General features: G+C 44.2%; 1 protein-coding gene across 2 annotated transcripts in view; it reads left to right on the forward strand.

Moving 5' to 3' along the window:
- LOC124001574 overlaps positions 1-12,862 on the forward strand; it is a 22,307-nt gene continuing 9,445 nt past the window's right edge. For both annotated transcript variants that reach the window (XR_006832812.1, XM_046308481.1), the window contains exon 1: positions 1-467. Coding sequence is in view for 1 of the 2 variants with exons in the window: in XM_046308481.1 (XP_046164437.1) it covers positions 209-467 (259 nt within the window). In the remaining variant the exon portion in view is untranslated. The remainder of the gene's footprint in view (positions 468-12,862) is intronic.

A 12,862-nucleotide genomic window follows, 5' to 3' on the forward strand; every position in this document is an offset into this window, starting at 1 on the left:
TTCCTTCTACACAGAAGAGAAATTAACAGTGACAAAATACAATTTCATGTTAGCGTTTATGTTGTTATTTAGACGTTTATTAACACCCTGGAACACAAACTAATTTAACGGCACAGCATCACATACTTAACTCAGGTAGTCTTTAATTCACGTTGGGGACAGGACTTGGTCGATATGTTATCTAGGTAACGCTAGCTAGCTGCTAACAATGGCTAACTGCAATGGCAACGTTATGGTTTTTCACACTCAAATAGCTTCCATTATGGAGGTGCTGGCTAACGCAGCTGTGGTAGAGATCTGTAAACTCGTAGACGACGACTATGCAGTGTTTCGTTTGGAAATTTCTCAAAGCCAGAAAGAAAACCGGGGATTGCGGAGGAAACTACAGCTACTGGAACTGAAGGTGGCACGGGAGCGTCGTCCCAGTAGTGTCAAGATCCTCGACCGATACAGAGGAACGACAAGAGGTACATTTTGTAGAAGGCCGAGGCTGCGGGCATGTGTTCAGATGTGTTACCCAAAATGGTGTCTTGGTCCTAGAGAATGATAGTGGACTCAAGCTTGTTAGCAATGGGCAGCGTTTTGAAGCAGTCAACTGGGTGGGACTTCCAATGGGTGAAGGAAGGGCCACATTATGCCATTCAGGGATCTTTGATCAACTAACGAATTATACTCGTGAGTAAACATTCCATAACTGCAGGTGGCAGTACATCGCCAACTTTGGCTTTATACATGTTCAAACAACACAGTACAGGTGGCAGTATGCACACTTCCAGTTTGTTTGCCAACTCATAGAAGTAGTAGAAAAATAAAATGGACTACTTCAAAATGGAGATGGCCTCAAATCAAATTGTATTTGTCACATGTGCCAAATACAACAGGTGTAGACTTCACTTTGAAATGCATGCTTACAAGCGCTTCCCAATGATGCAGAGTAAAAAATAAGCAAAATACAAATTGTAACATGAGTCGTATTGCATGCTCATGAATGTGCTGGTTGTCATAGCGCTGCTGCCTTTTCAATGGCATTTGAGAATGTGTTTGGAACTTGGAAATATGAACACGCTAGCTCCATTCTAACAACTGACTCGAGAAATAAGCTCATCAACTTCACCTGCAGCATACGCGATACCCTCTGTCATGGCATTGAAACACCTGTTCAACAAGGAAAAGCACCTTTAGTAATTCTGCATTCTCTGTGAGAGCTTCCCATGTCTGGAATACACTGCCATCAGACACACATAACTGCACCACATATCACACTTTCACAAAATGCTTGAAGACATGGCTAAAGGTCAATCAGATTTGTGAACATGGTCCCTAGCTGTGTGTTGCCGCTTTCCATGTTGTCTGTAGCTTGTGAGGTGTGGAAACACTTTGTTGCTTTTATGAATTTTGACTTGCTGCTTTTTGTTCTATGTTGCTCTGTCTGTATGCTATGTCTTGCTTGTCCTATGTTGCTATGTTTATGGTGCTATTGTCTATATTGTAATTGTTTTTAATAACCTGCCCAGGGACTGCGGTTGAAAATTAGCCGGCTGGCTAAAACCGGCACTTTTACTGAAACGTTGATTAATGTGCACTGTCCCTGTAAAAAATAAAATAAACTAAACTAAAAAACAAAACCGCCAAACAGGCTGTGAACAAGCGATTCGTGGCATTCTCTCTTTACTGTGCCGTCTTCATGCTCGATTCTAAGTACAAGGACCACTACTTCGATGCAGACAAGAAACAGGTTTTATGTGAAGTGTTGCATACATAGCTGGACAAGATGGAAACGAACACAGTGACCGTGTGCACCGAGGAAGAGAGGCCATTGACAGACGGAGCTGAAACTTCACTGCTTGACATGTATGATGAAATCCTGGTTGAGAATGAAATGACTGGACCATGCAGTTGTGGGTGAACAGGGTTTACTGGAAGGGACTAAGCATGCACCCCTGATTGGCCCCCATGTTGAGGGTCAGCATGGCGGAGGTGTTGTTGCTTACCCTCACAACCTAGAGCCGGCACGTCAGGGAGTCCAGGATCCAGTTTCAGAGGGAGACATTCAGTCACAGGGTCCCGAGCTTGGGGGGGGACTATGGTTTTTGTTGGTCAATTTCTTTAACAAATGATCAGGTCTATATAATTATCAAACATACATTAGTAATGGAAAGGAAGCAGACTTTGTTTTAAGTATTAAAATACTCCTTTAGTAATACAATTGTAGGCAGAAGTTGGTACAGAGTACAGTACATAATAGCTCTCCCCAGGTTCCGCAAAATGTCTAAGACATCCTGTAATTCATATAGCTTCTCCCAATCCTTGCGAGTTTCCATGGCAACATTTTAACAAATCTAACCTCCCCCTAACTGCAGCAACCATCTTATCAGCAATTAAAAGCTCAGAGGTGGGTTTGACCGAAACTTGACCTTTCATCACAAGTATAGGGTCATAAGGGGAACGAGTCCAAGCATCTTCTGACAGGTGTCTGTTTTCATCAGGCCTGCGGCGGCCTTGTGTTTTCAGAAAACTAGTCGTATTCTCAGAACCGATAGCCAGGTGGGGCACAGACAGGAGGAGTATGTATGAACGTAGGCAGTTTCCGCCTTCTGATAATGTCTGAAGGGCACAACACTCAAAACAAGTGTTAAGACACACACGGGTCTCCTAGAAGAGGTGACCTTACAGTTTATCATAACACAATTTATTAACCATTTAAAAGGTATGAGGCCTTGGTTTAACCCTCTTAATTTTGAATGCTGAGCTGTAGTCTATGAACAACATCCTCACATAGTTATTTCCCCTCATGTCCAGGTGGGCGAGAGCAGTGTGAAGTGCAATGGAGATTGTGTCATCTGTGGATCTGTTGGGGCAGTATGCAACTTGGAGGGGATCCAGGGTAGGGCATCTGGGATGATGATGTTGTCATGGCCAGCCTTTCAAAGCACTCACAATTACAGATGTGAGTTCTACGGGATGATTGTCTTTTAGGCAGGTTACCTTGGAGTTCTTGGGAACAGGGACAATGGTGGTCAGTTTGAAACGTTGAGATCAAATTCAATTTTATTGGTCACATACAACAGTTTAGCAGATGTTATTGCAGGTGTTCCTAGCTCCAACAGTTCAGTAATATCTAACAATGCACGCTTATCTAAAAGTAAAATAATGGAATTAAGAAATATAGAAAGATTAGGATGAGCAATGTTGGTGTCCGGAGTATAAATAAATAAATAAATAAATATATACACATACAGTACCAGTTAAAAGTTTGGACACACCTACTCATTCCAGGGTTTTTCTTAATTTTTACTATTTTCTACATTGTCTAATAATAGTGAAGACAAACTGTGATAACCAAATATATTTCATATTCTTCAAAGTAGCCACCCTTTGCCTAGATGACAGCTTTGCACACTTGGCATTCTCTTAACCAGCTTCATGAGGTAGTCACCTGGAATGCATTTCAATTAACAGGTATGTCTTGTTAAAAGTTAATTTGTGGAATTTATTTTGTTGTGACAAGGTAGGGTTGGTATACAAAAGATAGCCATATTTAGTAAAAGACCAAGTCCATATTATGGCAAGAACCACACAAATAAGCAAAGAGAAACAGTCCATCATTACTTTAAGACATGAAGGTCAGTCAGTATGGAAAATGTCAAGAACTTTAACATTTATTCAAATGCAGTCACAAAAACCATCAAGCGCTGTGATGAAACTGGCTCTCATGAGGACCGCCACAGGAAAGGAAGCCTGCATTACCTCGCTGCAGAGAATAAGTTCATTACAGTGAACTGCACCTCAGATTGCAACCCAAATAAATGCTTTACAAGTAACAGACACATATAATCTGTAAACAGAAGACTGCATGAATCAGGCCTTCATGGTTGAATTGCTGCAAAGAAACCACTAATAAAGGACACCAATAAGAAGATGAGACTTGCTTGGTCCAAGAAACTTGAGCAATGGACATTAGACCGGTTGAAATCTGTCCTTTTGGTCTGATGAGTCCAAATGAGATGTTTGGTTCCAACCGCCGTGTCTTTGTGAGATGGAGACTAGGTGAATGAATGATCTCTGCATGTGTTGTTCCCACTGTGAAGCATGGAGGAGGTGGTGTGAGGGTGCTTTGCTGGTGACTGTCTGTGATTTATATAAAATTCAAGGCAAACTTTACCAGCATGGCTACCATAGCATTCTGCAGCGATTCACCATCCTATGTGGTTTGTGCTTAGGGGGACTATCATTTGTTTTTCAACAGGACAGCACACTTCCAGGCTGTGTGAGGGCTATTTGACTGAGAAGGAGAGTGATGGAGTGCTTCATCAGATGACCTGGCCTCCACAATCAACTGACCTCAGCCCAATCGAGATGACTTGGACCGCAGAGTGAAGGAAAAGCAGCCAACAAGTGCTCAGCATATGTGGGAACTACTTCAAGACTGTTGGAAAAACATTCCAGGTGAAGCTGGTTGAGAAAATGCCACATGTGTGTGCAAAGCTGTCATCAAGGCAGGTTTCATCAGCTGTCCGGGTGGCTGGTCTTAGACAATCCCGCAGGTAAGGAGGCCAGATGTGGAATCCTGGGCTGGTATGGTTACACATGGTCTGCAGTTGTGAGACCGGTTGGACGTACTGCCAAATTCTCTAAAACGACATTGGAGGCAGCTTATAGTAGAGACATGAACATTAAATTATCTGGCAACAGTTCTGGTGGACATACAAGCTGTCAGCATGCCTATTGCACACTCCCTCAACTTGAGACATCTGTGGAATTGAGTGTTGGCAAAACTGCACATTTTAGAGGGGCCTTTTATTGTCTCCAGCACAAGGTGCACCCGTGTAATGATCATGCTGTTTAATCAGCTTCTTGATATGCCACACCTGTCAGGTGCATGGATTATCTTGGCAAAGAGATACTCACTGACAGAGATGTAAACAAATATATACACAATTTGAGAGAAATAAGCTTTTTGTGTGTATGGAACATTACTGGGGTCTTTTATTTCAGCTCATGAAACGTGACCAACACTTTACATTTTTTATATATATATATATATATTTATTTTTTAGATATATATATATATATATATATATATATATCTGAAGAATACGTGGATATAATAGTATATGTACAGCAATAGTTGAATATGATGAACTTGACTAGAATACACTACATATACATAATAAATAATTAGGCCTATACTGTTGTCATCTGCAAACTTAATAATTGAGTTGGAGGTGTGAGTGGCCACACAGTCATGGGTAAACGGAGTACAGGAGGGGGCTGAGCATGCACCCTTGTGGGGCCCCTCTGTTGAGGATCAGCATAGTAGAGATGTTGTTGCCTACCTTCACCAACTGGGGGCAGCCTGTTGAACACCAGGACCCAGTTGCACAGGGTGGGGTTCAGACCCTGGGCCCCGAGCTTAATGATGAGCTTGGAGGGAACTATGGTGTTGAAGGCTGAGCTGTCATCAATGAACAGCATTCTAACATAGGTATTCCTCTTGCCCAGATAGGATAGGGCAGTGCGATTGCGTTGTCTGTGGCTCTATTGGGGCAGTTTGCAAAATGCAGTGGGTCTAGTCGATTAGATCCTTAACTATCCTCTCAAAGCACTTCATAATGACAGAAGTGAGTCCTACAGGGCGATAGTCATTGAGTTCAGTTTTGTTTATTGGGTACAGGAATGATGGTGGACATCTTGAAGCAAGTGGGGATAGCAGACTGGGATTGAATATGTCCTGTGAACACTCCAGCCAGCTGGTCTGCGCATGCTCTGAGAATGAGGCCAGGGATGCTGTATGGGCTGGCAGCCTTACGAGGGTTAAGACGCTTAAATATCTTATTTACATTGGCCACGGAGAACAAGAGCTCACCGTCCTCTGGAGTGGCCCGTGTTGGTTGCACTGTGTTATCCTCGAAGCGGGCGAAGGAGGGGTTTAGCTTGTCCGGGAGCAAGACGTCGGTGTCCGTGACGTGGCTGGATTTCCCTTTTTTACAACCCATGATTGTCTGGAGTCCTTGCCACATACGTTTTGTGTGTGAACCATTTGAATTGCGACTCCACTTTCTTGTACTGACATTTTGCCTGTTTGATTGCCTTATGGAGGGCATAACTAGACTGAATACAAACAATCATATACCCAGTCACCTTGCCCTTGCTATGGTTAAATGCGGTGGTTCACACTTTGTTTTGCAGGAATGCTGCCATCTATCCACAATTTTGTTTGGATAGGTTTTAATCATCCCCATGGGAACAACATCCCCAATACACTTCCTGATGAACTCAGCCACCATGTCAGTCCGAACAAGTCTGTCTGCGTGATCAAAACAGTCGTGAAGCATGGATTCCAATTGGTCAGACCAGCATTGAATAGACCTTAGCACAGGTACTTCCTGTTTTTGAGTTTCTGTATGTTACCACAATCACACCGTGAGTGGTTAACCTCCATCTTACTTCTTGCCGGAGAGTTCCTTATTCCTATCTGCACAATGTATTGAAAACCCAGCTGGCTGTATGGACTGGGACAGTATATCCAGAGAGCGCCATGATTTATGGAAACGGAATATGTTAGTCCGTGATGTCTCTGTTAGGAGATCCTCGCCCTGAGCTCGTTTACTTTATTGTCCAGAGACTGAACATTAGCTAGTAATATACTCCGATGCGGTGGATGGTGTGCACGCCTCCTGAGTTGGACTAAAAGTCCACTCCGAATACCTCTTCTCCGCCGGTGGCGTTTTGGAGCAGCCTTTGGGATAAGTTCTATCACCTTGGAAGGTACGAACAAAGGATCCTATTCAAGAAAGACATATTCCTGGTTGAAATGCTGGTGAGTTACCGCCTCTCTGATATCCCAAAATTATTTCAGGCTGTATGTAATAATGCAAATAACATTCTGGGCTAATAATTTGAGAGCGAAAAAAAAGAAACTATACTGTACAGTTGCTTAGGAGCCTGAAACAAGGCGACCATGTCTGTCAGCACCATCTTTCCATTACATACTGGGACAAGGAGAGATTGAAAATGTCTGAAGACACGTGCCAACTGGTCTGTATAGGCTCTGAGAACACTCCCAGGTTTTCAGTCTTGTGAGTGTTTAACTTGCGTCGCCCATGGAGATCGAGATCACACAGTCATCCGGAACAACATGGGCTTGCATTCATTACTCCATGTTTTCTTTGAAGCGAGCATGCGAGGCATTTAGCTCGCTTGGGAGTTCTGCATCAATGGGCATTTCAGTCTGCAAACCCTGCCACATCCGAAGAGCGTCGGAGCCAGTAATAGGATTCCACCTTCCTCCTACATTGTCCTTTTCCATGTTTGATGTCTCGTCAAAGGTCGTAGCAGGATTTCTTGTAGGTGTTCATGTCTGTGTCCTGTTCTTTGTAAGCGGTAGCTCTAGCCTTTAGCCCAGCGTGGATATTGCCAGAAATCCATGGGTTTTGGTTTGGATACATTCATATGGTCACTTTGTGGGAAGACGTCGGCCATGCACTTATTTACTTTACTGACTTTATTGTCCCCATGGGGAAATTTATTTGCAGTGTCACGTACTCGTTTTAAAGTGGGATTTAAATAACAAAACAAATTGACAATACAACTCTCACTTTACATACCAATAAAAAGAGACAAGCCTGCCGGTCTTACTGGGTCGATAGGGACATGAGCCCGAGCTATTTAGGAGGGATATTACACCTGGCACAAATGATTGTCTAGATCTGTTTTTCCTGTCGAGGGGTGCCCTAAACCTGCGCCCAGAGGGGAGTAGTTCAAAGTCAGGGTACAGGGGGTGGCTTGGTTCTAAAATGATTTTGTGAGCCTTGCTGAGGGCCCTGACCTTTTTAAAGATCTCAAAATCAAATCAAATGTATTTGTCACATACACATGGTTAGCAGATGTTAATGCGAGTGTAGCGAAATGCTTGTGCTTCTAGTTCTGACAATGCAGTAATAACCAACGAGTAATCTAACTAACAATTCCAAAACTACTACCTTATACACACAAGTGTAAAGGGATAAAGAATATGTACATAAAGATATATGAATGAGTGATGGTACAGAGCGGCATAGGCAAGATGCAGTAGATGGTATCGAGTACAGTATATACATATGAGATGAGTATGTAAACAAAGTGGCATAGTTTAAAGTGGCGAGTGATACATGTATTACAAAAAGATGCAGTAGATGATATAGAGTACACAGTGTATACATATGAGATGAATAATGTAGGGTATGTAAACATTATATTAAGTAGCATTGTTTAAAGTGGCGAGTGATATATTTTACATCAATTCCCATTATTAAAGTGGCTGGAGTTGAGTCAGTGTGTTGGCAGCAGCCACTCAATGTTAGTGGTGTCTGTTTAACAGTCTGATGGCCTTGAGATAGAAGCTGTTTTTCAGTCTCTCGGTCCCAGCTTTGATGCACCTGTACTGACCTCGCCTTCTGGACAATAGCGGGGTGAACAGGCAGTGGCTCGGGTGGTTGTTGTCCTTGATGATCTTTATGGCCTTCCTGTGACATCGGGTGGTGTAGGTGTCCTGGAGGGCAGGTAGTTTGCCCCCGGTGATGCGTTGTGCAGACCTCACTACCCTCTGGAGAGCCTTACGGTTGTGGGTGGAGCAGTTGCTGTACCAGGCGGTGATACAGCCCGACAGGATGCTCTCGATTGTGCATCTGTAGAAGTGTGTGAGTGCTTTTGGTGACGAGCCTAATTTCTTCAGCCTCCTGAGGTTGAAGAGGCGCTGCTGCGCCTTCTTCACAATGCTGTCTGTGTGGGTGGACCAATTCAGTTTGTCTGTGATGTGTATGCCGAGGAACAACTTAAAACTTACTACCCTCTCTACTACTGTCCCATCGATGTGGATAGGAGGGTGTTCCCTCTGCTGTTTCCTGAAGTCCACAATCATCTCCTTAGTTTTGTTGACGTTGAGTGTGAGGTTATTTTCCTGACACCACACTCCGAGGGCCCTCACCTCCTCCCTGTAGGCCGTCTCGTCGTTGTTGGTAATCAAGCCTACCACTGTTGTGTCGTCCGCAAACTTGATGATTGAGTTGGAGGCGTGCGTGGCCACGCAGTCGTGGGTGAACAGGGAGTTACAGGAGAGGGCTCAGAACGCACCCTTGTGGGGCCCCAGTGTTGAGATCAGCGGGGTGGAGATGTTGTTACCTACCCTCACCACCTGGGGGCGGCCCGTCAGGAAGTCCAGTACCCAGTTGCACAGGGCGGGGTCGAGACCCAGGGTCTCGAGCTTGATGACGAGTTTGGAGGGTACTATGTCGTTAAATGCTGAGCTGTAGTCGATGAACAGCATTCTCACATCTCATACAGGCCTGTCTGTTTGACTCCCAAGTATCTTGCTTGCTGTGGTGATAATCCTTCTCAGCATACTTCTCTGGCTGACAGTGGAATTGCCAAACAAACAAACAATACAAAGAGTTAAAAATACTCTCAATTAAAGATTTGTATAACAGAGTCAGTATAGTACAATTAACATTAAAAGATCCCAGCTTTTTGAGAAAGTACAGTCTCTATAGACTCTTTTTGGAGGTCTGTACATTTACTCCACTGAAGCTTATTGCCCAGGAGGACACCCAGATATTTATATTTCTCTACAATCTCTATGTTCTGATTTCTGGTAGGTGTTGTATGCTTCCTGAAGTCTATGCACATCTCTTTGGTCTTATTGGTATTGAGGACCAAGTGTGATTCGTCACGCCACTCTACAAAGTCATTTAGGACCGGGCCATGGTGTTCCTCGTCATCATGCAACAGGCTGAGTCATCAGCGAACTTAACACTGTGTCTGTCAGGATGGGAACTAGTACAACTATTAGTGTACAAGATGTACAGGAGTGGGGACAAAACACATCCCTAAGGAGAGCTTGTGTTGTTGGGTATGTCCGACACATGGGGACCTATTTTGACCTGTTCTGACTGTTGGCTCTGGAAGTCCAACAGCCACAAAACCAGCCCCACATCTAAGGAGAAGTCCTGAATGAGTCTCCGCCAGAATGTAAGGCTGGTTTGTGTTGAAGGCAGAAGGTAAGTCAACAAACAAAACTCTGACATGGGATTTGGCACCCTCTAGAAGTCTGTAGACCATGTTGAGGAGCGTAAGAATGGCATCATCAACTCCTCTGCTGGGCTGATAGGCAAACTGAAATGGGTCGAGGAGCATCTGGGTGACACCGAGAATGACTTTTCACAATTCTCTCAAGGCATTTTATTATTAAAGACGTCAAGGCGGTTGTCATTCAGCACAGAGGGATTAGATGCTTTAGGAATTGGTATATTTATTGACTCTCCACAATACTGGTATTTCTTGCTGGTCAAGCGAGGATTGGAAAATGTCTGTAAAAATACCAGCCATTTGTTCAGCACAGTGCTTTAACACATGCCCACTTATTCTGTCTGGGCCTGGGCTTTTGTGTGCGTGACATCCCCTGAACAACTTCAAAACATCAGCCTGTTTAACAACAACCCTCTCAAACATTTAATGATGCTTCCATTTGTTTTACCTCCGGCAAGGTTGTCTGATTCAAATCTTGAGAAGAAACCATTCAGTTCATTAGCAATGTTCTGGCCCTCATGTCTAGCAAGGTCAGAACTGTTTTTCCCCTGCCTATGTGGGGTTGCTAGCCATGGATTTAATCCCTTGCCAGGCCACCCTTGAGTTTCCTGAGGATGGTCCTCTCCGCCATTTGCTTGTATGCCTCCTTGTCCACCAGAATCTGTCTTTTGATCTCACGTTGTACATCTCTTAAAGCCTGTCTATCACCCTCAGCATAAACTGCCTTCTTTCGTAGTAGTGATTTTAGATGTTTTGATACCCAAGACTTATTGTTAGGGAAGATTTTACAGGTTTTAGTAGGCACAACTGACTCAACACAGAAGTTTACATTAGTCTGAAACATCTGAGTTCATCAAGATCAGAGCTGCTGTCCTCATGGTACAGTCAAAACTCCCCTGGAGACGAGTGATACTGTTGTTCTTCCAGATCTGTACGTTTAACTGTAGGTTTCTCCCATTCCAGGAGGCAACAGTAGGTTGACCTGAGATAGACCACATTGTGGTCTGATGTCCCCAGGGGGAGGTCTGGTAGTGGCAGACAACGCATTTGGTATTGTCCCATAGCACAAATCAAGTCTTATTATTTCTAGTGTGTCATTTCACATACTGGTGGTATGTGCTCAGGACTTTGTGCAAAGTACTGCTGTTAAAATCCCCTAAAATAAATGTGGGTGTGTCGGAGGAGATATATTCCAGTTTCTGTGACAGATAAATCATCTCTAATGCCTTTGTTATATTAGCTTTAGGTTGAATGTACACAACGGTAACAAACAATTGGGGGAACTCACAGGGCAGATAATAGGGTTGCAGTGACACAGAAAGCAGTTCAATGTCGGGGGTACAGAGTCTCTCTCAGCAGGATCGGTTTACACCACTGGTCCCTGACGAGCAGGCAGATGCTCCCGCCGTGATGTTTCCCTGTGACTGTCAGATCACGGTCCGCTCTGACCAGAGTGAAGCTGGCCAGCTCCACTTCCCTGCCGGGACTCTGTCATTGAGCCAAGTCTCAGTAAATGCCAGCAAACAGGCCTCCCGGTATTCGTGTTGGAAGCGCAGATTCGCTGACAGCTCATCTGCTTTTCCCCCTCAGTGACTGGGCATTGATTAATAACTGATGGGTCAGGGAAGTTTTTCCTCTTTCCACATTTGGGTTTGTAAACCACTCGCAGACAATCGGGGATTAGATGGGCTGTTGGGATATCCATCGCGTTTGTGTTGCATTGTACAATCGTGGCCAGAAGTTTTGAGAATGACACACTTTAATTTTCACAAAGTCTGCTGCCTCAGTTTGTATGATGGCAATTTGCATATACTCCAGAATGTTATGAAGAGTGATCAGATAAATTGCAATTAATATCAAAGAACCTCTTTGCCATGCAAATGAACTGAATCCCCCAAAAACATTTCCACGGCATTTCAGCCCTGCCACAAAAGGACCAGCTGACATCATGTCAGTGATTCTCTTGTTAACACAGGTGTGAGTGTTGATGAGGACAAGGCTGGAGATCACTCTGTCATGCTGATTGAGTTTGAATAACAGACTGGAAGCTTGGAAAGGAGGGTGGTGTTTGGAATCATTGTTCTTCCTCTGTCAATCATGGTTACCTGCAAGGAAACACATGCCGTCATCATTGCTTTGCACTAAAAGGGCTTCACAGGCAAGGATATTGCTGCCAGTAAGATTGCACCTAAATCAACCATTTATCGGATCATCAAGAACTTCAAGGAGAGAGGTTCAATTGTTGTGAAGAAGGCTTCAGGGCACCCAAGAAAGTCCAGCAAGTGCCAGGACCGTCTCCTAAAGTTGATTAAGCTGTGGGATCGGGGCACCACCAGTACAGAGCTTGCTCAGGAATGGCAGCAGGCAGGTGTGCGTGCATCTGCATGCACAGTGAGGCGAAGACTTTGAGGATAGCCTGGTGTCAAGAAGGGCAGCAAAGAAGCCACTTCTCTCCAGGAAAAACATCAGGGACAGACTGATAATCTGAAAAGGGTACAGAGATTGGACTGTTGGGGACTGCAGTAAAGTCATTCTCTCTGATTAATCCCCTTTCCGATTGTTTGGGGCATCCGGAAAGGTGAGCGCTACCATCAATCCTGTGTCATGCCAACAGTAAAGCATCCTGAGACCATTCATGTGTGAGATTGCTTATCAGACAACGGAGTGGGCTCACTCACAATTTTGTCTAAGAACACAGCCATGAATAAAGAATGGTACCAACACATCCTCCGAGAGCAACTTCTCCCAACCATCCAGGAACAGTTTGGTGAGGAACAATGCCTTTTCCAGTATGGTGGAG

Source organism: Oncorhynchus gorbuscha, linkage group LG17 (genome assembly GCF_021184085.1).
Source record: "Oncorhynchus gorbuscha isolate QuinsamMale2020 ecotype Even-year linkage group LG17, OgorEven_v1.0, whole genome shotgun sequence".
Taxonomy (NCBI): Eukaryota; Metazoa; Chordata; class Actinopteri; order Salmoniformes; family Salmonidae; genus Oncorhynchus; species Oncorhynchus gorbuscha.